The sequence below is a fragment of the Capra hircus genome, chromosome 23 (genome assembly GCF_001704415.2).
Source record: "Capra hircus breed San Clemente chromosome 23, ASM170441v1, whole genome shotgun sequence".
Lineage (NCBI taxonomy): Eukaryota > Metazoa > Chordata > Mammalia > Artiodactyla > Bovidae > Capra > Capra hircus.
This window is the reverse complement of record NC_030830.1, coordinates 18,673,536-18,697,447: the sequence shown is the minus strand read 5'-3', so window position 1 is coordinate 18,697,447 and position 23,912 is coordinate 18,673,536. Positions and strand designations below refer to the sequence as shown.

General features: G+C 47.6%; 1 protein-coding gene and 3 non-coding genes across 4 annotated transcripts; all 4 read left to right on the top strand.

Annotated features, from left to right (window-relative positions):
* On the top strand, positions 3,461-9,767 carry PRSS16 (protease, serine 16). The gene is made up of 12 exons (XM_005696726.3): positions 3,461-3,530; positions 3,608-3,768; positions 4,613-4,712; positions 4,854-4,983; positions 6,531-6,654; positions 6,905-6,982; positions 7,087-7,134; positions 7,574-7,876; positions 8,717-8,858; positions 9,177-9,356; positions 9,436-9,581; positions 9,699-9,767. Exons 1-12 carry the CDS (start codon positions 3,461-3,463, stop codon positions 9,765-9,767), a joined length of 1,551 nt encoding a protein of 516 aa, XP_005696783.2.
* Positions 11,963-12,036, top strand: TRNAI-AAU. The gene has a single exon. It is a non-coding gene; the product is annotated as a tRNA-Ile (tRNA).
* Positions 15,150-15,223, top strand: TRNAT-AGU. Its single transcript has one exon. It is a non-coding gene; the product is annotated as a tRNA-Thr (tRNA).
* Positions 17,544-17,616, top strand: TRNAV-UAC. The gene has a single exon. It is a non-coding gene; the product is annotated as a tRNA-Val (tRNA).

The following is a 23,912-nucleotide window of genomic DNA, read 5'->3' as shown; positions in this document are numbered from 1 at the left end:
TAATCACAAACTTAGGAAAAGACTGTTCTATAGCAGTGGTAACAAGTAGCCACTAGACCCGAATTTAAACCAGTTGATCTATCCATGATAATCGTTTTGTGAACATTTGCACAACCAATCACTATCAACCCCTGCTTTCTGGAATGAGCCAGCCAGGGATGCACTCACTTCAGTAAACATCCCTTGGAGTGCCAACCAAACAACAAGAGTCTCTCCAGAAGAACCATGCTTCCACAGAATATGTCAATCCACTGACCCTCTGAAAGTCTACCCTAAACCCCCTCTCATAAAATATCAGTCATCAGCTCTTTCAAAGGGATGGTGCCTTACCAGCACTGCTCCCTCCTTAAATGAACATAGGCTTTGGATTTCAAGCAGTGAGTGGTGACAATGCCCCTTTGCCAAATCTGAAATGCTGAAATTTCATTTTTTGCTGGGACTGTGTTTGCTGGGGGCAGGGGTGGAGGGGAAGGAAGGTAGTGTCACTGCTGAAGAACAAATGAAGTCAACATTCCTTCCCAAGTTGATGTCTGTGAGGTTATCTCCAATTTGTTAGATGACTGCAGCAAAATTATTCAGTGAGTAAGCAACAAAAGGCTTGCACTGGCCCAGATGGGGACTGAACCCACATCCTTGGTGTCATTACCACCATGCTCTAACCAACTAGGCTGCTTAGTCAGCTGGCAAAGAAACCTTTTCACACAAAAGTAATACAAAGATTCAGATTCTGGTACCTGCTTAAAAATAATACATCAACAAATTGGACAAGACAGAAAGAAATAAATTCCCAGAAACATACAATCTACTGGGACTGAATACTGATGAAACAGAAGATCTGAACAGCCCTGTTACTAGCAAGAAGTTGAGTCGGTAATCAAAAACCTCCCAACAAACAAATGTCTAGGACCAGTAGCTTCACTAATACATCCTAGCAAACATTCAAAAAATTAAGACCAATCCTTCTCAGACTCATCCAAAAAATCACAGAGGGGGAAGCTCTTCCAAACACATTTTACAAGACAAGCATTGCCCTGATACCTAACAAGGAAAAGGATGTCACCTCACATACTGAGGAACGGTATGCTGACTTATACATGACTTTGCGGTGAACTTTATGTTAACTAGAACAGCCTGTCTTGTGGCCGATCAGAAATATCTGGTATACTTTGCTTTAATCATCAAAGAAGAGTGCATTGTCCAGAAGTAAAATATGTCTGCTTTGAAAACAGAGGTAAAGCTAAGCGATTTCTGTGATAGTCCAAGTCAAAGATGCCAGTGGCTAGAAGAAGATGACAGCACTGGAGGTGGAAAGAAGTTGTCGGATTGCAGATAAACTTTTAGAGTAGAATCCCATCAACACTGGTTGATGGATTTTTCATTCACTGAACATTTATTGATTGCCCATTGTGTACACTCTTGTAAGAACCAGGCACGGAGCAATGGACAAAGGAGATGAAAAATCCATGGCCCTGTGGAGCTTACTATGCTCATCCAGGAGACAGATGATGAACTATATAAATAAATATTTATACTTCTGATAATGATACGTTGCTATGAAGAAGAGTAAAGAATAGAGAAGATTTAGTGGTTTGACCTCCCCCCCCCAATTTGGACCATTTTATTAATACCTTCTTAACATTTTAAAATATTCCAACTCATGAACACAAGATGACTTTCCATTTACTTAGATCTTCTTTAATTTCAATGTTCTGTTGTTTTCAGGGTACATGTCCTAAACGTCCTTGGTTAATTTATTCTTGAGGATTTTTTTTCTTTTCCATACTCATGTAACTGGAAGTGTTTTCTTCATTTCAGCTTTGGATTAGGGCAGTGTTTTGAACCAAAGACATGAGCAGGAAGAGGCAGAGAATGGCGGTTGACACCATGTAGAAACAGCCTTTAAAAGGTGACAAAACCTCCTCACGGTCACTGAACTAGAAAGCGGCAAGTCCAGGATGCTTCCCCCAGGGCCTTCTGCTGACTTCGGAGCTCAGAGCTCGAAGCTGTCCCGCCTCCCTGCTCTGGCCTCTGTGGATGTAGATGCTTCAACCAAGCGCCTCCCACATCTTTGTTTTTTTGTCTCTTATTGGTCAAGATGCTCGGAGAGGATTTTTTAACCTGCTTCGTCGTTATTGCCAAAGATGGCTGTTTCATCCTCACCTCTATTTTCTTATGGGGACTCTACTGTTTCCCTGGGCTCCCTGCCCGATTCCTGGTCCTGTTTGCCAGAAAATTACTACAAGCAAACTTCGTAGGCACGCAGCGTCCTCCGCTCCAGCCAGGCGCACTGGATCAGAATCTCTGGAGTAGGGCCAGGAATCTGCATGTGTAACAGGCTCCCTAAGTAACTGTGATGTTCCTTGGGGCTGGCGAGCTCAGGTTTGACAATTTTTAAAGAGATGCCCACGGAAGACCTTTTCTGGACTCTGAATAGCGATGTGACTGAGGTGGGGGAGGAAGTCATGAAGATTTATGGAGAAATAGGAATCCACAGCGGAGAAGGCAATGGCACCCCACTCCAGTCCTCTTGCCTGGAAAATCCCATAGACGGAGGAGCCTGGTAGGCTGCGGTCCATGGGGTCGCAAACAGTCGGACATGACTGAGTGACTTCACTTTCACCTTTCATTTTCATGCACTGGAGAAGGAAATGGCAACCCCCTCCAGTGTTCTTGCCTAGAGAATCGCAGGAACAGGCGAGCCTGGTGGGCTACCATCTACGGGGTCGCAGAGTCGGACACGACTTAAGCGACTTAGCAGCAGCAGCAGCAGGAATCCACAGAGTGAGAGGAGCAGCGGCAAGCATTCTGGGGCAGGAGTAATATTCTGCTGCTGCAGAAATATTCAAAGTGCTATAAGGGATCTAAGGAAAGTGGTGAGATTGTGGGTCAGAGGGTGGGGGTGAGATTGATGGGGAGCAGGAAAAAAAGGGGAGACTGGAAAATAGACATGCCGAGACTGAAAGAGAGAGAGAGAGAGAGACTGAAGTAGAGAGGAGATGGAAAGAGAATTGAGGAACAAAGAGATGAACAGATTGAGTATTGAGGCAAATGAGGGGGACTGAAAGTATGCTGGAGGGTGGGGGTGGGGGGAAAGAGGGGCTCCTGAGGTAGAGAGTGATGGCTCCTGAGGTAGAGGGGAGAGTGAGGCACAGGCATGGAGACTGAGGGCCAGAGGGAAGGAAGATCAAGGGACAAGAAAGGAGAAAATCAAGAGCAGAGAGAGAATTGGATATCCAGGGGCCACAGCCACAGGGCTCTATATACAGACTCTGGCGTCCCTGCCTTGCTTGAATGGTTCCAACAGAAGCTTGACCTGTTCCAAGACAAGAGTCTGCAAACATACCTGAGCTACGGATCAAAGACTATAAACTGAAAGGCCAGCGCTTGGGACAATAGAGGAAGTCTTGAGGGAGTGGAGGGAACATAGCCCCTGGAGCCCTCCCACAAAGAACTGGACAGCATGGACATCGGGCCTGTGCCATGGCTGGGCCCTCTGCTCCTGGTTTCCCTCTGGGCGTCCTCAGCTCCAGGTAGGAGGATCCTGAGAGTCAGGCCGGAGCCCCCTTGGGGAGCCCCGGCCTGACTCTTTCCCCTCCGCGTCCCACAGCTTCCCTCCTTCGGCGCCTTGGTGAGCACATCCTGAGGTTTCAGGAGAGCTCAGCCTTGGGCCTGGGGCTGGGCCCAGATTCTGTGACCCTCCCAAAAGAGGGGTGGTTGGAGCAGCCACTGGACCCCTTCAATGCCTCTGACAGACGCTCCCTCCTGCAGGTAAGGCCAGGAGAGAGGAGATCCACTGCCCACCCTACTCCCTTCTCAGTCCCCCTACTCCACCCCTCAGTCTCTGCTTTCTATTCCTATCTCTACACCTCTGTCACCTCGTCCTCTCCCCAATCAGTCTTACCTGATATCTGCTGTCAGTATCCCTATGGCCCTTTAGTCTAGCCCCTCTGTTTCTTAGATTTGCCCTCTATCCCCTAGTCTCCCCTTCCTTTCTTTAGCCTCCCACTTTTTTTGTTCCTCAGGTCCTATCCTTCAGTCTTTCCTTTTCCCTGTCATTCACTCTCACTCCCTCATTGCCCCTCAACTACCACCTCCCTTCTCCCTGTCCTTCAGATTAATCACCAAATGCACCATCAAGTCTCAATATGGAGCAAAAATCTGGATCAGCTTTGGAACCAGACCTGGCTCACAATAGGCACTTGAAGATATGTATTTAATGAATGAACAGATTTACCACTTTTATACCTACTCTTTTACACTTGCTCTCCCCACAGTCTCCAAAGGTCATCTCACACAGGCCTTATTTCTAAATCCACCTGCATTTATTAATTATTCTACAATAATTATCTCAATATAGAGCAAGTGCCTACCACTTCCTAGCCACTATTCTTGACCCTGGGTTATCAGAGTGAAAGAGCTGACAAAAATATCTCCCCTTGTAGATATTACCTTCTAGATGAGGAGACAAACAGGAGAGAAATGAACATGTGAATAAACAAGTCAACGTCAGATAAAAAAGATCCCTTAGGGAAAGAGACCAGAATGAACAGGAAATAAAGAGTAGGTCAGAACTCTCACGATTCCATTTCTTCCTCCCCGTCCCACCTCTTAGCGGTACTGGGTAAATGACCAACATTGGACCAGCCAGGATGGACCTGTATTCCTGCATCTGGGAGGTGAAGGCAGCCTTGGACCTGGTTCAGTGATGAGAGGTAAGAAGCAAGCGTGAGGAAAGACAGGGGGAAGCTGGCGGAGGCGAGGAAGGGGAGTTGTATACTGTGAAGGGCTGTGAAGCCTGAGGTTTGCAAGAGTTGACACCCACCTCACACATATCCCCTTTGGACTCTTCACAGGGCACCCTGCAAATCTGGCCCCAATCTGGGGGGCCCTGGTGATAAGTCTGGAGCATAGATTTTATGGCCTGAGTATACCTGCTGAGGGGCTGGACATGGCCCAGCTCCGCTTCTTGTCCAGCCGCCATGCGTGAGTGGGGGTAGGGGATGTTTGGGGTCGTGGGACTGAAGGTGGCTGTATTTTGGCTTCTCTGAATCTTTGTCTCTTCTTCCATTGCCCAAAGTTGACCTCTGAGTCCCTGGTCCCATGTTTTCTTCTCTGTCTTTCAGTGTTTTATTCTTTTTCTGTCTTTCCGTCTCTCTCCCTCCCTATCCTTTATTTCTCCACCTCTTCCACTGTATTCTTATCTTTTGCTATTACACTATGACCTGCTGGTCCAGACTACCAGAATCCCTTAGACGGATGACACAGCTTCCTCACTGGTCTCCTTGTTTCTGTCCTTGATCCCGTCAGTCTATTCTCCAGATGAAGAGCCAGAGTGATCATTAGACCACACTCCAGATCATCTCTCTCCTGGCTCAAATCCCTCACGTCTCTCATCGCACTCAGAGCAAAGACAAAACCTTTGCAACATCTCCTCCACCAGCCTCTGGATCTGCTGTGGGAGCTCCTATGCTGGCTTTGGAGGCTCCCCAGTTAGCTCTCTGGCCTCTCTCTCCCTCTTACTGGGCTCCAGGTACACTGAAGTTCTTGCTGTTCTCCAGACTTGCAGGCACATCGCTTCCTTGAGCCTTTGAACTCTGCCTTCTTCAGAGTGGGCTTCCCCCAGATATTTGTCTAGCTCCCTCTCTCACTTCCTTCAGTGCACCCTACTCCTATACCAAATCCCTTCTCTTTCTTTCCCCCCTCACCTACTTTATTGTTCCCCCGGACTTATCTCTCCCTTTTCTGCTTTCCATCTCTGTATCTGTCTGTAATCATTCTGACTTTCTCTGCCTCAGTCTTGTCTCCATCTTTGTGTGTCCCCATCTGTATCACATTGCCTGTATATTCCTCTCTATCTCTTAATCTTTTCACAAGCTAAACTAGTTTCCAACTGCAGTAGGATGACACTAACTGCAAACTGTTTCAGAAAGGTTACGGAGGGGAGAAAGCATTTGGGATTAAAAAAAAAAAAAAGACGTTAGGGTATTCCCTGGTGATTAGGTGATTAGGGCTTCACGATTGATTCCACTGAAGGGGTCATGGGTTCGATCACTGCTAATTGGGGAACTAAAATCCCAGAAGCCTTGTGGTACTGCCAAAGGGAAAGAAAAAAAGGAAGGGTGTTAGATATATTCCAATATCTCTGTCTCTTTTTCTAATCGTGTCTCCCTCTTCGCCAATACCTCCTAACCTATCCAGCCTAGGCCCCCTCCTCTTCCTGAGTAGCTCTCTTTGACAGTCTCCAATCCCTCCTATAATTTAGATTTTCACCTAAACTGTCTTGAAGATTTTTCTTCTCCCACCTAGTCTGGAAGGGAAGAGTGGAAGCTTTCCAAATGAGTCTCCCCTGATCTAGGCACTTGTGCGGAAATGTGTAGGTATGGGGAATCCTCAGAAATACCTCATGAGAAAAAACCCTAGCTTCTGGCCAGGCTCTCTCCATTCTTGTCTCTGGATACCTGCCTGTAAATTGGGGAATCTTCAGGGATTCCTACCCGTGGGAACCGACTCAGCCTCTTCTCTGACCCTAGGCTGGCGGATGCGGCCTCTGCCCACCTCACACTCTCCCGCCTCTTCAACGTCTCCTCCACCAGCCCCTGGATCTGCTTCGGAGGTTCCTATGCTGGCTCCCTGGCTGCCTGGGCCCGGCTGAAGGTCCTGGGACCCCTCTGGGTGGACTGGGGGAAAGGAACTTGGACTGCGAGGTCCATAACTCAGATAATGGGAAAACCTCCTTCCACACCCTCCTCCCCCCAACCCCCCATCCCAATCTGCCTTCATAAGAGTTCAGTGTGTAGAAGGTAGGGACTTGCCTGAGATGACACAACGAGTGAGTGACACAGGGGCGGGCAGATATGGGATCCCAGTCCTTCAGCCCCCAGGCTGATAACTTGTTCTCCCTCAGTTTCCCCATCTATTTTTTGCCTCCATCGCCTCTTCCGCTCCGGTGCGGGCCACACTGGATTTCTCCAAGTATAACGACGTAAGGATGGCGGGCGGTGGGCCGGGGAGGGGGGGGGTGGGGGTGGGGGGAGGAAGACCTCGGTGGTGCGGTTCACCTGATATTTTTCCGCGACCCGACTTTAGGTGGTGTCTAGAAGCCTAATGAACACTGCGATTGGCGGATCCCTGGAGGTATGAGTTGGGGTCCAGTCGGAGGGGGATAGGGAAAGAGAAAAGGCCTTGAGGATGGGGGCCAGAGAAAACGGCTGAAGCTTGCAAGGTGTTGGGGTCTCAGAGACTTGGGAGCCCCGAGAGGTGGGTGAATTTGGGAAGAACGCGAGAGCTGAAGATGGGTCTGGGTACTAAGAAGGGAGGACCCTACGGGGGCGGGGCCTGAGGACGGACCACCCTATCAGGAGGCTGTATTCGTGTGGGCGGGGCCTGGGGTGGGACGGCCCGGAGGAGGAGCCGGGAAGAGGGCAGGGCCTCGAGCAAAAGCGACTTTCAACTGCCCCCTGTATGAATCTGAATGTGGCAAAGTGGGGAGCCCAGGGAGGATGAGGGTCACGGAAAGGGAAAGGCGGAACCCCTGGCCCAAGTCTTCACCAACGCCGCCTCTCGCTCTCCGCAGTGCCGGGCGGCGGCGTCCGCAGCCTTTGCGGAGGTGGAGCGGCGGCTGCGCGCGAGCCGTGGGGCTCGGGCAGCGCTGAGCGTGGAGCTTGGAGCGTGCGGGTCCCTGGAGCGCGCTGAGGACCAGGCAGAGCTTCTGGGGGCGCTGCAGGCACTCGTGGGAGGTGCGGTGCAGTACGATGGGCAAGCTGGAGCGCCGCTGAGTGTGCGACAGCTCTGCAGATTCCTCCTCGGGGATCGGGGCAACTGCAGGGGCAACTGCAGCGGCCCTGCACCCTACCGCGGGCTTCGTCGGGCAGTGCAGGTGAGAACCCCGAGCACCGCCAAGAGTGAGCAGAGCGAGGATTCCTGCTTCACCTCCTCTGTGTGAACTTGGGCAAGCGTAAACCCTCCTGCACCTTAGTTTCCTCATCTGTAAAATGGGTATTACAGCTCAAAAGGACCTCGGAGGTGGAATGAGGTAGGAGCAGTATGACCTAGGGAACAGGGAGCCCGGAGCACAGTAGGCAGGTGATAGCGACTGTGCTTACTATTTTGCCTACATTGTTCTGTCCTCTTTCTGGGGCCTGCAAGAGTGTCTGGTACACAGCAAACTCTCAAATAGTATTTGTAGAATGAAGGAAAAACATTAGTCCGGGGGACACAGTTGTCCTCGGGACCCAGTTCTCCTAGAGACCGGGGCTCCTAGCCTCGGACTCCCTCGGACTCCCAACCTCTACAATCCAGCTATCACTTTGCCATCGATGTCTGCACCAAATGCTGTGCGGTGCGCTTCACATATATTATCTCACTGAATTCTTACAATAGTTCTACGAAGTAAACACTACTATTGTCCCCAGACACAACTGAGGAAACTGAGGTCTAAGATATTCTCACTTGCCCAAGATCAACTTTACAGGTGAGAAGTTCCTAGTCATCTAGCACCTTAATTTCTAACCCACAGGGACCTAGGTCCCCAGCAACTCTGAGCAGTGACCCCAGGAAAACTCAGAAACTCACTCTTCTGACTTCTGACCTTTGAGCTGTAGGGACCAATGGCTCCAGGCCCTGCCCTGGCTTGATGGCCAGGGTGGGGGCCGGGGGGCAGCGGGGAGGGGGGGCAAGGAATGTATGTCTGCATATATGTATGTGTATTGTCCTTTAGGTTGTCACACACGGCCTGGGTCAGAGGTGTTTAAGCATTTCTCGGGCAGAGACAGTGGCACAGCTGAGGGTCACAGAACTCCAAGTGTCCAGCGTGGGTGACCGGCAGTGGTTGTACCAAACTTGTACCGAGTTCGGCTACTGTGAGTGACTGGCCCAACTCTCGCCTCCAAAACATACGGTCTCTGCTGTGCCCAGACAAGCCATCTCAAGGTGGTCCAGGCTCATTATGCTCCTTCTGAGACACCCCCAACCTCACTCCAGACATTATTCTGTCACAGCCCTGATCATTCTAGGCCATCAGTGTCTTGGGCTGAGTGCGTCTCTGAGAGGACCGTGAACTCACTGAAGGGAGGGTCTGGAACTGTCTCAGTCATCACTGGGGAGAGCTCTGTACACGATTGTTAAAGAGGTAGGGGGCTGGCTATATACTCCACATTGGTGAATCCCTCTCTCCACAGACGTCACCTGTGAGGTCCCCGGGTGCCCTTTCTCCCAGCTCCCAGCTCTGCCCTCCGAGCTTGAGCTATGTGAACAGGTGTTTGGGCTTTCAACCTCATCTGTAGCCCAGGCTGTGGCCCAGACCAACTCCTATTATGGTGGCCAGACCCCAGGGGCCACCCAAGTGCTGTTTGTTAACGGTGAGTGTGCCGTCAGAACTTGACTCCTTAGTGTCTATCTGGCGGTGGCTCAACACACCGTCCTCTCCTTTCTTTCCAGGGGATACAGATCCCTGGCATGTGCTAAGTGTAACACAGCCTTTGGGACCCTCCGAGCCAGCCCTTCTCATCCCTAGTGCCTCTCATTGCTTGGACATGGCACCTGAGAGACCCTCAGATTCCCCTGGCCTCCGCCTTGCGCGACAGGTAAGAGAGAAAAAGCTCTCAGTGATTTGCGTTATCATTTGCATGCTAATTTGCATGTTCCTGCTCTCTACTAGTGCTGGAGTCTGAACTTTCCAAATTCTCCCCACCTCTCTACAGAAAATCTCCCAGCAGCTGCAGACCTGGCTTGGGCTGGCAAAGGAGAGCCAGGTTAGGGGTGTTGTCTGAATCCTACACCCTCACCAACTACAGAAGAGCCACCTCAGTCCTGGCTGTATCCATTTATTGGACAAGAAAAGGCAGCTTGTTGGGAAACAGGAAATTCCCAGGAATTCACATATATCAGCGGTCTTGCATAAAACCATCTTGTGTCTGCATACATCCTCACTCCTGACTAAAAGTGCTTTGTTACAAAGAGTTCTATAAATTAAGTGATTATTCTCAATGTTCTGTCATTTTTGTTCAGTCACAAAGTCGTGTCCGACTCTTTGGGACCCCATGGACTGTAGCCTGCTAGGCTCCTCTGTCCATGGAATTCTCCAGACAAGAACCCTGGAGAGGGTAGCCGCTCCCTTCTCCACAACTCAATGAGAATATCATTATTTTAAACGTCAAATGTCAAATGAACATGGCTCTATACCCTCGTCTCCTCCCCCTGCAAAGCAGCTTCAGGCTCAAATTTTGTTCAAGTACTGGGCTGGGTGCCTTGCTGCCTGTCTGTCTCTGGACTTCAGACCCTGACCTGTCTCTGCTTCTCACTGCTCCTCTCGCTGGACCCTCCCCCTCAGTCTCCTCCTGCCTGAACTCTCTCTGTCTCTAATTGTCTCTCAATCTGCTCCTGTTTCTCTGAATACCTTCATTTCTGTTGCTCTCTGTGTCTTAGTCTGGTTCTCTTTCTTTCTCTTCGTCTCTGTCCCGGCCCTTGTCTCTCATTCAGTATCTTTCTACTTCCCTCCCCTCTTGCTTGCTCTGTCCTTACTTATCTCCCTTGCTCTATTTCTGTCTCTCACTTTTGGTCTCTGCGTCCCGTCAGTCACTTTCTTTCTCACTCTCTCTCTCTGCCCCATTCCTCTCTCTACAGACTTTCCCTGTCCTTTGGGATCTTCTCAATCGTGCTTTCTCCGTGAGGCTCAGTTTCTGTCTCTTAGGCTCTTCCTCATTGTCTCTACTGCTCTTCTTGTCACTTCATCCTTGTCTTTCTCTGTCTGTCTTTTAGTTTTCCTTCTTTTTCACTCACCAATCTTTTCCCATAATCAAATGTCACTCTTGGGCAAGTCCGGCTTCCAGTCCAAGGGGTTTAGGGTTCTGATCAAGCCTTCCTGCTGAGGACACCTCCAAGCTCTGAGAGACTGGACCCAGTCTCACGGGGGCCCACTTAGCCTGCCTTAGCACTGCCAACAGTACAGGTTCACCGGTTGGTTCAACCCTCACCAGGACCAGGAGTCAGCCAGTCAAGTGGCCTGAGTGTCTCTGGGAAGCTGGGAAGTGGAGGGAAAGTAAAGAGGAGTGGGGTGAGGGGAGGGATGGGCAGGAGTGTGGAAACAGAGGCATAAAGCCCATTCTGTGAGGGGTCAATCCCTGCCTTTCTTGACTCCAAACCCTGAGGAGTAACTCTGTTGCCTCTTCTGAGGATCAGTCCTAGCCCAGGTCACAGGTGCTGCTGCTGCTGCTGCTGCTGCTACGTCGCTTCAGTCGTGTCCGACTCTGTGCGACGCCACGGACGGCAGGCCACCAGGCTCCCCCGTCCCTGGGATTCTCCAGGCAAGAACACTGGAATGGGTTGCCATTTCCTTCTCCAATGCATGAAAGTGAAAAGTGAAAGTGAAGTCGCTCAGTCGTGTCCGACTCACAGGTGCTACCCTGTAACAAACGCTGCTCTTGAACCACAGCCACTCATGTTGAGGTCTAGCCTCAGTGATTCCCATCATCATTTAACATGTGCACCATGGTCTGACAGTCATGGGTGCTCGATTCCTGTCGAGCGATGAAAGAATGCGGTCTACCCTCCAATCTTCACTTCCTCTTGATTTTCCTCCTACTTTGCTGGATACTTATTTGCAAGCTTCTCCATTTATTATTTAATGGCTTCGGGGTTGGTCCTGGGCTACCTCGTCTCCTCGAGTATTCTCAGAGTCTCCCTATCAATGTGGCTGTGGTGCTAGGCCTAACTCTCAGGCAGGTATTCCACAATTTTGATTACCTCAGTCCTCAGGAAATAGAGTTCATTCACGCCAAATACTAAGAATTCCTCTTTGTTTCCCCCTAATTCCACGATGGGGGAGAGGAAGAATGTGCTTGCTTCCTTCTTTGAATATTAGTTTGTGGTCATTTGGGTTCACGGTGTTCCTTTTGCAGCTCCCGGAAAAGCCGTATTGATTCCTTCTCTTTTAATGGCATAAACACGAGCGTAAACCGCCGTGTCTGGCCGGTTAGCTCAGTTGGTTAGAGCGTGGTGCTAATAACGCCAAGGTCGCGGGTTCGATCCCCGTACGGGCCAGGCTTGAGATGACGGCTCATCCCTTTTAGGCTCACCGCCATATCCCAGTTCATGCCTGGGACACGAAGCTCTCGCTGAGAACTTTAACTGGAATCAATCGTACATCTTTCGTCATGTGTGACTCGCATCTGCAGAACGAAAGGATAGCAGTCAGTGACCCAGCAAGACAAAGAGCGTCGCCTTGGCACATTTTGATCCACAGCGTAACTGATTCCAGCGAAGAAACTGCCTTTCCTGGAGTATTTTCCTCCTAAAATAGACTATGAAACCATCTACACTTTCTACATTTCCACACTTGAGTCTTAACTAGATCAGCAAAAGATGAAACAAGGTTTTTCAAAGGCTATGTGAAAAAACTCTATTGATGCAAACACAGCAGGAGAGAAACAGTTTTGTCAGCTGTCTCTTTATGAGCTGGAAAGAGCCGTCAATGGCCACACCTGAAACACTTGGAACAACAGATAATATAGTTTGAGATAATGATGCAAACTAAGCGTAAAATGTGTATTCATGGGTCCATACTGTTACAGATCAGTGATTAAATAAGTCAATCAGTAAATACAGGAGAAGGGATGTATTTTTCTTACTGATGCATTCCAGCTAAGGTAAGAAACTACTCCCCACCCACTCACCAGGAGATGGAGCTTTAACCTCTCCCTTCTGGAATATGGGCCATCCTGACCGACTAGCTTCTAAATATCCAGGAAGAAGTAGGAAAACATAGGAAGAAACTTCACCAGGGAGAAAAATGGCAAACACTACCTTAAAAGTGATCGAGGTTGGCATCACTAATGGTAAGCTATCCTCCTATCAAGTCACATCTGAAAGGAAGTGATGGGACAAGTACTCTGTGGTCTCGTCCAGAAACCTGTAGCCCCAGGCCTTCGTGTGAAAACTATCAGACAAACCTAGACTGGAAGATAGTCATACAAATACCGGATAGAAAGAATTCATTCGCACCAAGAAACAATCACAGACCAGAGGAGGCTGAACGCAATGTGGGATGCCGTGGGTGGGGGGGAGGGGAGACATTAGTGTAAGAACAGATGTGACACACACAAGTACATGCGTTTAGTTATTATTAAAATATCAGTGTTGGTTTCTTGGCTTTAGTAAAGGTTCCATGGTAACCTAAGAAGCTGATGAAAGGAAACTCTGACATGGGTACAAAGAAACTCTATTGTTTTTGCAACTTTTCTAAACATACTCCAAAATAAAAATTTATGATTCAGTATTCACATAGGAAACGTGTCTGCTTCCCACCACTTAAATCAGAGTTGAGACAAATGCCTGGTGGGCAGTAGGTCCATGACAGGCAGTTCTTAAAAGCCGAAGGAATGTGATTGATGTCTTCTTTGGTGAAGGACATGCAGAGATATTTACATGGTGATCTGTGCAAGCTGGTACATGCTGCAGATGATTCTCCCAGAGTCCCATTCCCACACTGAAATGCAAACCAGACCAATGGCATTCGTCTTCAGCCTGTAAAAGACATCTGAAATGGAGCTATATGGTGTATGTTGAACTTGACGTTTGGTGAGTTTCTCTCACAAAGTTTCAAATAACACCTGAAATGTTTTCTTTCCTAGCTTGGCCCTAAGATATTTCCATTTGTGTCAATAAACATCTTAACCACTGCTCTTTGTGACATCTTGCCCATTACAAAGGGCAAGACCATCTTGCCCTGCGTTCCCATGACACAATCCAAGACTGTCAGACAGAACAATGGCTAGTTCACTGTTCTTTCGTGGGGTTGTCCCAGAGATCATACATTGCCCAGGCAGTATTACTCACCCCTTCTTTTTTGAACTGGGAGATCAAAGGTTACTTTAATGTTGGGTGGGTTTGTTTTCTTTCTTTGGTTTTTTTCTTTTTTTTTTAATTCTTATTTGTGTGTGTGCACTCAAGTGCCTTTGATGTGCTTAACAGTGGGTGGTTCCTAACTTAGTTTTCCCATTAATTCACAAAACACTTGATAAAGTACAATAGGAGAGGTGAATCATATTGGGCAGAAAAATTTTAATCCTATAGCAGTATGTGATTGCAATGAAGGAGTTCTTCAAATAGAAATAAATGGAAAACGTGACCTACCTTTACAGAAGTACTCGAGAAGCTACAGTTGTTGGGGAAGAAAAAAAAAAAAAACCACAAAACAAAAGTCTGTTATTGCAAGAGATACTGGCAGCTTCCTGACGCTATTCACTAGCACCTGTGGAAGCAATATTGTTTATGCGGCCTAGATACAGAACACTCGTAGCAGTCTTATAGATTGAGGCTAGAAATAATCTACACTACCTGCCAGCACTCTTCAAAGAATTTGAGTAACTAAAAATCATAAATAGAGGTTTTACATTTTCTCAAAGTCACGAGTACAATGACAGATTTGGAACAAAGGATCAGTGGGGTCTGACATCAGAGTTTGAGCTCTAAAGCATCATTGCATACTGCCTCGTGCTCAGAGGAGAGGACTATTCTCTGATATTTATGCACCAAGTGTCTATTTCAGGAACTCAGACAAGTCAAGAACTTTATGACATTTTTAATGTAAGACATGTCTACCAAAGTTTTAATTGTCTGTATTTCTGTGTCAAACATCCTTCTTGCATGTTTACATTTGCTGAATTCTTACCTTCCTTTTCCCTTTTGCATGCCTTTACCGTCCACATTGCTCTAAAATAAATAAGAACAGGCACACTCCTCTCTTGTAAGATACTGCTCTTTGACAGTGAGCGTAGCAAAAGATGTGGTGAAGTCCTTTCCAGCGCTCCATTTCATGTTATGTTTCTAGACTGATAAGCGCCACCGTTTTCCTTTTATAGATTCGAAAGGGAGAAGTATCAGTATCTCCCATAGGAAGGTGCAAAGGTCAAACGATTTGGCTATGGATTTCAAGGGTTCAGAGGTTCAGAAGGTTTTTCTCATCTTGACTCAGCATGTAAACTTCTGTGCATATTTCAGACAAGAGGGGGTAAATGACTTGATAGAAATTTTGAGAAATAGGAAATAGTCCTGAGATTGTAGTGTGGATCTAAAGTTCTTGAGAAATGCATTGGTGAGCCAGGGAAGCGAAAACTCCTTCAAATCATGTCAGGAACCGACAGTCTACTGCAGCTGGCTCCGTGGCTTAGTTGGTGAAAGCGCCTGTCTAGTAAACAGGAGATCCTGGGTTCAAATCCCAGCGGGGCCTGGGGCAACACTGTTTTAAATAGAGCAAAACAAGGTAAAAAATGCAATTTGTTTACCTCCCATCAAGCCCCGGAGTACTTCGGAGTACTAGGAATGCTCTCCCGATAGCCATAAGACAGCGGTGGTTCTCAGACATCTTGAGATGAGTATTAGAACTGCCTCTTGGTCTTTCCTCCGCATTTTAGATCATCTCAGACATCTTGAGATGAGAATTAGAACTGCCTCTTGGTCTTTCCTTCGCATTTTAGATCAGGTCTCAGACGTTGCCAGTTTGGTTTTGTGGGATCTCTTCAATTGTGTTTGCCTCCTAGAACTTTTACCACGGTGGAGACATTTGCTTTTCTTCATGGAATCATTGAATTGTCATGTTCCCCCTTCAGAGCCACCCCCTCCCCCACCCCCTCTCCCACCACCCCGATTTGGCACCAACTTTAGGAGTGCCTTACAGTCACGCGTCTCAAAATTTTACGAGCATATGAATGACCTGGTGTGGTCCATTATAATGAGGGTTTTAAATGACTGCCTCTGCACCAAGGGCCTGAAAGTCAGCATTTCTACCATCTCAGACTCTACACTACTGTTCCATGGACGATACTTCATGAACCAAGGCTAGAGACTTACTGGTCTAGTTCAAGTGTGTTTTCAAGCTCTGCACTTTCATATGTTGCAGCTGTCTTCCTGAGTCACTAGGTAATCCAGCATTGATTTTACTCAGTTGTCCTTAGTGGATGAAATGAAATCAAAAGAAATAAAAGAAGAGGAAAGACATTCTAATATAAATTACGGTAGTGTAAATAATCAAGTTGTATTGTAACTGTTTCCTCTTTTCGATGTGAAATGGACTCTTGACGATGCTGGAAATTTTGGAAGGAGAAGAACTGAGGTTATATCTAAAAGAGGATAAAAAACAGTCAATGAAAAAAATACACAAAATTATATTCTTTTTTTTTTAAGGTGCGGGCAAACTGACTTTTTAAAACATTCTTTGCTTATGAACTTCAACTGTTTAAAAAGTACATTTTTTGATCTGAAAAGCCTTTGTGCGTTCACGAGTCACATAAGTCAAAGGGCCCTTTGCAACCAGTTGCTTGCATAATTTTTCAGGACATCTGGTAGGGTCAGGATTGGGTACATTGTGGGGCTACTCCTTACTGGCTTAAAAATAAACTTCTAATCAAATTACGGGAAACTAAATCCCAAACTTGCTGATTGGGAAAGATTGTCTCTCCACTCTGTTTCCTGCAACGTTGTGACCAATCCTAGTTTTAGTTTTGCTGAGAGCAGGAGCTTTCAGCGCTGCTATTTGTGAAAGATGCCAACGCAGAGCTGATGCAGAGAAATCAGGAATTTCTTACAGGGAATTTAATGAAAGACTACAGTTTCGCTGCTGAGCACCTTCCTGGGGCACGAGGGAAGTGAGGGGAAGAGGGAAAATACAATGAGGAAGGTCAGGTGAAATGAAGAGAAAAACAAAGGAGAGGCAAGGTGGGCATCTGTTGAACAGATTCAGATCGCTCAAAGCCCAGTCGTTCCAGGGCAGTGTGAGTGACGCTGGATAATAAGTTGACTGGTGATTCCCACCTCGACTTATTCCGGCGCAAAGTCCAGTCCCATGAATTCCCAAACGCTACTCCTTTTGGCACTCCTTTCGGCACTCCTTTCTGAGAGTCAAGAGGGCCTAGGCCATCCCAGCCCCGCTCCGCAGTCTCCTCCAGACGAGCTTGGCCCTCTTGGAAGTTCGGTGGTCTTCAGGATTCTGTGCGTTGTGTTCTGGCTCCAACGATGAGGAAGAGAGGTGGAACTCAAAGGCACAGGACAGTATCGGGTTGTCGCTCGTAATCAAATGCCCTTGGAACCTGAGGATACCCTGCCTGATGTTTGGGAAGGTGTTTGGTCTCTGCTCCCTCTTAGCTCAGGCGGTAAAGAATCTGCCTGCAATGCGGGAGACCCGGCCTTGATCCCTGGGTCGGGAACATCCCCACTCCAGGAGGTTGTTTCCAGATGTCCAGCCTGGAGAATCCCATGCACAGAGGAGCCTGACAGGCTACAGTCCATGGGGTGGCAAGAGTCGGACACGACTTAGCGACTAAACCACCCCCACTACTGAGTTAGGTTTGGTTATGAGCCATAGAGTTTCGATGTTATTCTTTAAGCAAAAGTTTTTGAAACGGTGGAAAGCGAGTGAAAACATTCTGCAAGAGAAATATTCAAAATTACTAGATCGGGGGCGTGGCGGGGGTGGGGGGGGCGGGTAGTGGGGAGCAACCAGGGAACCGAGTATGCCGTTTTATGGGACTTGTAATGCCTCCCCTGGGCGTGACGTTTCCGTGGTGCAGTGGTTAGCACGTTCGCCTTACACGCGAAAGGTCCCCGGTTCGAAACCGGGCGGAAACAGCCCGATCAGCCGGCTTTTGCTGTCTTACAGACAGGTGCAAAGATTTCCTTCGGATTTTGCTGCCCTGTCCAAGGTTCCCGATTCCAACGTATCCTCAGAGCACCCGTGCTCTCATCTACGGCCTTTTAAAATACTTACTCTATTTTAACATTTCTTGACGTTCCTCGGACTCCAGCAGCTTTACAATGTGTCAGTTATAATGTTCTCTCCTAGTGCGATTTTGAGGAAAAAGGGGTCGGTTTTTGTGAGGTACGGGGGTAGCTGAATGCTTATGATGTCCTGGACGCTCAGTGCTCCTTCTGTCCTGTCTCACATATAGCCGCTCATCTCAAATGCATGGAAGTATTTCGCTACATTTTCTTCACCAAGCTTTATTGTTTTCGCTTTCCCCGTCAGCCTATGGGCAAATGATTTGAAATGCAACCGACTGGCCCGAAGCAACTGAGGTAGGCCTACAGCAGTACAAGTGAATCAACGAAAGAATGCAATCAGTCAAACAAGAAGCTAAAAGCAACGGACGAAAAAAAGGGGGAGGTTTCCAGATGTCTTCCATCTCTGGCAGGTTTTTTTTTCCCCTTACCAGAAATATTTTCGAAAACCTTCGACATAAAATCTGTGTGTGCAGAAGGTGGAAAGGAATGGCGGAGGCGATGGAAGCAATGAATCAGAAGTTTCCTGTCCCCAGAAACTACACGGAGATCTTGTACCGGGTGGAGACCGTTGCTTAAGCTCACTGTCCTTTCCTTTTTCTCCTAATTCCCCGGGTCCGCGTGCGGATCCCCACCAGTACCCTCAGGGAATTATTCCGTAGTCCGCCTGGACCCGAATCTCTGCTCAAATGTTTCCACCAGGCGGTCGACGCCGACTCGCCCCTTTTCTGGGAGCCCAGGCAGCACGCGGTCATCTGCAGCCAGACCCAATTACCCACCCACCTAGGCTTGCCTGGGCGGACTGGTCACATTCTGCCACGGGTTGTCCTTCAATCGCACAGACCCGTCGCTTCCCCGGGTTCAAAAGACAGTTCCATTTAGGCACAGAACAGTCCCGGCTGAGATCGGAATGGAGTTGAGGTGCGTTTGTCTGCGTGTGTGTTTCGAGACAAGGCTGTGGGACAGGCATACACGGAACGGGGCCTGGGGACCCTCGCAGGCAGGGTATCTAGGCCAGCAGCGACTCTTCTCGGACGGTTCGGGGACGCTGCATCCAGATCAACAGGAAGCGCGCGACGGGCAGGCGGAGAAGGTCCGCGTCGCCCCCGGGAAACCAGAACTGTTCACGGAGTCAGGACCATGAACAGCGCACTCTGGATTTGCCGGGCGGTGAGAGGGAGTTCTCAAAAGTGAGAAAGGATAGGGGGAAATGTTTTAATGGTACATTGAGTCGGTGGCGCGTGTGTTTTAGGCACAGACTTTAAAAAAAAAAAATTAAAAAACACATAAAATTCCGTACACGGTATTTCCGTTGTTGCTGCTGTTCAGTCGCTAAGTCGTGTCCCACTCTTTGGGACCCCACGGATTGCAGCACGCCAGGTTTCCCCGTCCTTCACTATCTCCCAGAGTTTGCTCAAATTCATGTCCGCTGTGTCGATGATGCCCTCCAACCAGATCATCTTCTGTCCCCTTTCTCCTCCTACCCTCAATCTTTCCCAACGTCAGGGTCTTTCTTGTCCAGTGAGTCGGCTCTTCACATCAGGTGGCCAAAACATTTGAGCTTCAGCTTCAGCATCAGTCCTTCCAATGAATATTCAAGGTTGACTTCCTTTATGATGGATTGGTTTGATCTCCTTGCAGTCCAAGGGACCCTCAAGAGGCTTCTCCAGCACCACAGTTCCAAAGCATCGACAGGTCCACGCTCAGCCTCCTTACGGTCCACTCTCTCATCCCTAAAAGACTGCTGGAAAAACCATAGCTTTGACCAGAGAGAGGGATCATCATTGGCAAAATGCTGTCTCTGCCTTTTAATCCGCTGTCTAGGTATCTCATAGCTTTTCTTCCAAGGAGCAAGCGTCTTTTATTTTTGTGGCTGCAGTCATCATCCACAGTGATTTTGGAGCCCAAGAAAATAAAATTTCTATTTCTGCTTAATGGTTCTGAGAGAAATGGTCACAGGTTGAGGTATGGGAAAGTCATTCTGGCTTACATATGTTTCTGCCTAATGAAAAGTAAAAAAAAAAAAAAAAAAAAAAAAAAAGTCTGTTTTAAAGGTAAAGCTTAAATGCCTTTTTCCCTGAGAGGTGAATACTAGTAGTATTTCCCAGGTGCCTGGGCTAGACTGATGTGATGTGTACTGGCTGGTCTGCTCTTTTTTTTTTTTTTTTTTTTTGAAACCTTTAAGGAATGTGCCATTTCACTTTTGATGTTTTTTGTTCTGACAAGGAATCAGTTCAGCTCACTTGCTCAGTCGAGTCCAGCTCTTTGCCACCCCATGAACTGCAGCACGCCAGGCTTCGCTGTCCATCACCAACTCCTGGAGCTTGCCCAAAGTCATGTCCATCGAGTCGGTGACCTCATCCTCTGTCGTCCACTTCGCCTCCTGCCTTCAGTCTTACCCAGCATCAGGTTCCTTTCCAATGAGTCAGTTCTTCACATCAGTTCAGTTCAGTCCAGTTCAGTCGCTCAGTCGTGTCCGACTCTTTGCGACCCCGTGAATCGCAGCACACCAGGCCTCCCTGTCCATCACCAACTCCGGGAGTTCACTCAAACTCACATCCATCGAGTCGGTGATGCCATCCAGCCATCTCATCCTCTGTTGTCCCCTTTTCCTCCTGACCCCAATCCCTCCCAGCTTCAAAGTCTTTTCCAATGAGTCAACTCTTCGCATGAGGTGGCCAAAATATTGGAGCTTCAGCTTTAGCATCAGTCCTTCCAATGAATGTTCAGGACTGATTTCCTTTAGGATAGACTGGTTGGAACCTCTTGCAGTCCAAGGGACTCTCTCTCTTTCAAGAATCTTCTCCAACACCACAGTTCCAAAGCATCAGTTCTTTTGTGCCCAGCTTTCATTATAGTCCACCTCTCACATTCATACATGACTACTGGAAAAACCATAGCTTTGACTAGACGGACCTTTGTCAGCAAAGTAACATCTCTGCTTTTAAATATGCTGTCTACGCTGCTCATAGCTTTTCTTCCAAGGAGCAAGCATCTTTCAATTCCATGGCTGCAGTCAGCAACCCATCTGCAGTGATTTTGGAGCCCCTCAAAACAGTGAGAGTGAGCCCCCTCTCACCGTTTCCATTGTTTCCCATCTATTTCCCAGGAAGTGATGGGACCGGATGCCGTGCCCTTAGTTTTTGGAATGTTGAGCTTTAAGCCAACTTTTTCACTCTCCTCTTTCACTGTCATCAAGAGGCTCTTTAGTTCTTTGCTTTCTGCCATGAGGGTGGTATCATCTGCATATTTGAGGTTATTGATATTTCCCCTGGCAATCTTGATTCCAGCTTGTGCTTCATCCAGCCCAGCATTTTGCATGATGTACTCTGCGTAGACCTTAAACACGCAGAGTGACAATATACAGCCTTGACATACTCTTTTCCCGATTTGGAACCACTCTGTTGTTCCATGTCTGGTTCTAACTGTTGCTTCTTGACCTGCATACAGTTTCTCAGGAGGCGTGTCAGGTGGTCTGGTATTCCCATCTCTTGAAGAATTTCCCACAGTTTCTTGTGCTCCACACAGTCCAAGGCTTTGGCGTAGTCAGTAAAGCAGAAGTAGATGTTTTTTTTTCTAGAATTCTCCTGCTTTTTTCGATGATCCAACAGATGTTGACAATTTGATCTCTGGTTCCTCTGCCTTTTCTAAATCCAGCTTCAACATCTGGAAGTTCACAGTTCGCGTCCTGTTGAAGCCTGGCTTAGAGAATTTTGAGCATTACATTGAGTGCAATTGTGTGGTAGTTTGAATATTCTTTGGCACTGCCTTTCTTTGGGACTGGAATGAAAACTGACCTTTTCCAGTCCTGGGGCCTCTGCTGAGATTTCCACATTTGCTGGCCTGTTGGGTGCAACACTTTCGCAGCATCATCTTTTAGGATTTGAAATAGCTCAACTGGAATTCCATCACCTCCACTGGCTTTGTTCATAGTGGTGCTTCCTAAGCCCCGCTTGACTTCCCATTCCAGACTGTCTGGTTCTAGGTGAGTGATCACACCATTGTGGTTATCTGGCTCATGAAGACCATTTTTTGCATAGTTCTTCTGTGTATTTTTGCCACCTCTTCCTAATCTCTTCTGCTTCTGTTAGGTCGATACCTAACATTTCTGTCTTTTATTGTGCCCATCTTTGCATGAAATGCTCCCTTGGTATCTCTAACTTTCTTGAAGCGATCTCTAGTCTTTCCCATTCTATTGTTTTCCTCTATTTCTTTGCATTGATCACTGAGGAAGGCTTTCTTACCTCTCCTAAGTATTCTTAGGAGCTGTGCATTCAAATGGGTATATCTTTCTTTTTCTCCTTTGCCTTTCACTTCTCTTCTTTTCTCAGCTATTGGTAAGGCCTCCTCGGACAACCATGCTGCCTTTTTGCATTTTTTTCCCCCTTGGGGATGGTCTCGATCACTGCCTCCTGTCCAAGTTCTTCAGGCACTCTATCAGATTCTGGTCCCTTGAATCTACTTGTCACTTCCATTGTACAATCGTAAGGGATTTGATTTAGGTCACACCTGAATGGCCTAGTGATTTTCCCTGCTTTCTTCAACTTAAGTCTGAAAATTGCAATAAGGAGTTCACGATCCGAGCCACAGTCAGCTCCCGATCTCGTTTTTGCTGACTGTATAGAGCTTCTCCATCTTTGGCTGCAAAGACTATAGTCAACCTATATAAATATGTATAACCAATCTATATAAATAGACAAGGTATAAAATTGCTGAAAACCATGTTTCTCTGGAGCCGTTCTTCAGAATTAGTGAGAGACACTCACATGGGGCTATCGTCCTTAGTTTGGCTTGATTCACACTTTTTCTTCTGTCCCGGGTACAGACTGCTTGTTATTTCCCTTCACACCTGAGTACAGACTGCAAAGCGGGGGCTCCCCCGTTCAGGGAAGTGATACCTCGATGTCTGGACTCCCATTGCCTCTGCGCTGGTGGAGCTCAGCACCCGGGGGTGGCAGATCCCTGAAACTGCAATTGAGGGAGTCGGGCGGGTTGGCCGGGCTGTCTACGGGGACCACCGCTGTTACCCGCTGTGGTCTAAAGGGGGCTGCATGGTTTGAATGCCTGGGAGTTTTCTCCAATATTTGGGGCAATTTTAGCTGACTTTTACTCAGATTAGATCAGACTAGATCTCGGATTCTGTGAACTTTGAGAGGACAAATGGATGAAAGGCAGGAAGCGGTGTTTCTGAAAGGGTCGCCTGCCACCTGAACATCTGAGACCTATTTTATGACATGACCCTTAAGCTTATGGCCTCAGATCTTCTCCATGGCCTCTCCTATGTCTCCAGCCTCATTTCACACTTCACTGCCCCCCTCTCTCCCCACCACCCTGTCCTCTTATGTCCCAGAGATTTGTGAATATATTATCTGTTCCACCTCTGTTCCTAGTTACTATCACCTCAACCTTGAAACTTGCCCTCCATCATCACTCCTTCAGATAAAACTTCCCCAAAGCTTTCTGCCTAAATCTTCACAGTCCTGTCAGCTTCTGCACACCGGGTCTTTTATTGCAAAGGCCAGTTAGGCAACAGATGGCAATGCTGGGGTCAGAAGGCGTTGCATTCTGGATTCCAAGTTTGTGCCATCAAGAACATTACTATGCCCTGTCTCTCTCAACATCCAAAATCCTTCTCTCAAGGCAGTTGTATATTTTGAGGTGTTCCTTACACCCACCTTGAAAACCAGAAGAAACATATATAACCACAGTGTCTAAAGAGAGCATGTCTGTCTGTTTAAATTTTATGTGGTATTAAGTCATTTCCTGAATTCCAGCAGTCTCTGCCTAATGTGATTTCTGCACCTTCGAGTATACCTTTCCTGCCTTCTTGCCTCTTTTTGCCTTTACCATTGACTTCTGCATGCTTTTATCCGATGCATGATTTATCATAGAATTTGGCCATGATTCTCCCTCTCAGGGAGTATTAACTACTCTTAACAGTAAGAGGAGAAGAATGTGATTCTTAGGGCCAAATGCACTTCCAAACCAAATAAGTGTACTTTATTTTATAACACTTAGTTAAAGAGCACACAGGGCAGTCAGTAACCATCCGCAGACACATCATCAGGGCCCCAAAGAAGTATAGAATAGATGAAGGAGGTGGAAGCACGCCAGATTAACAGATAGCAGAAATTAACCAAGAGCAC

Bases quoted from the DNA above. Each gene is read 5' to 3' on its own strand.
- PRSS16 (XM_005696726.3), top strand. From the start codon at position 3,461: ATGGACATCGGGCCTGTGCCATGGCTGGGCCCTCTGCTCCTGGTTTCC. The intron at 3,531-3,607 runs GTAGGAGGATCC...CGCGTCCCACAG, and splicing joins CTGGGCGTCCTCAGCTCCAG to CTTCCCTCCTTCGGCGCCTT. The intron at 4,984-6,530 runs GTGAGTGGGGGT...CTCTGACCCTAG, and splicing joins TTCTTGTCCAGCCGCCATGC to GCTGGCGGATGCGGCCTCTG.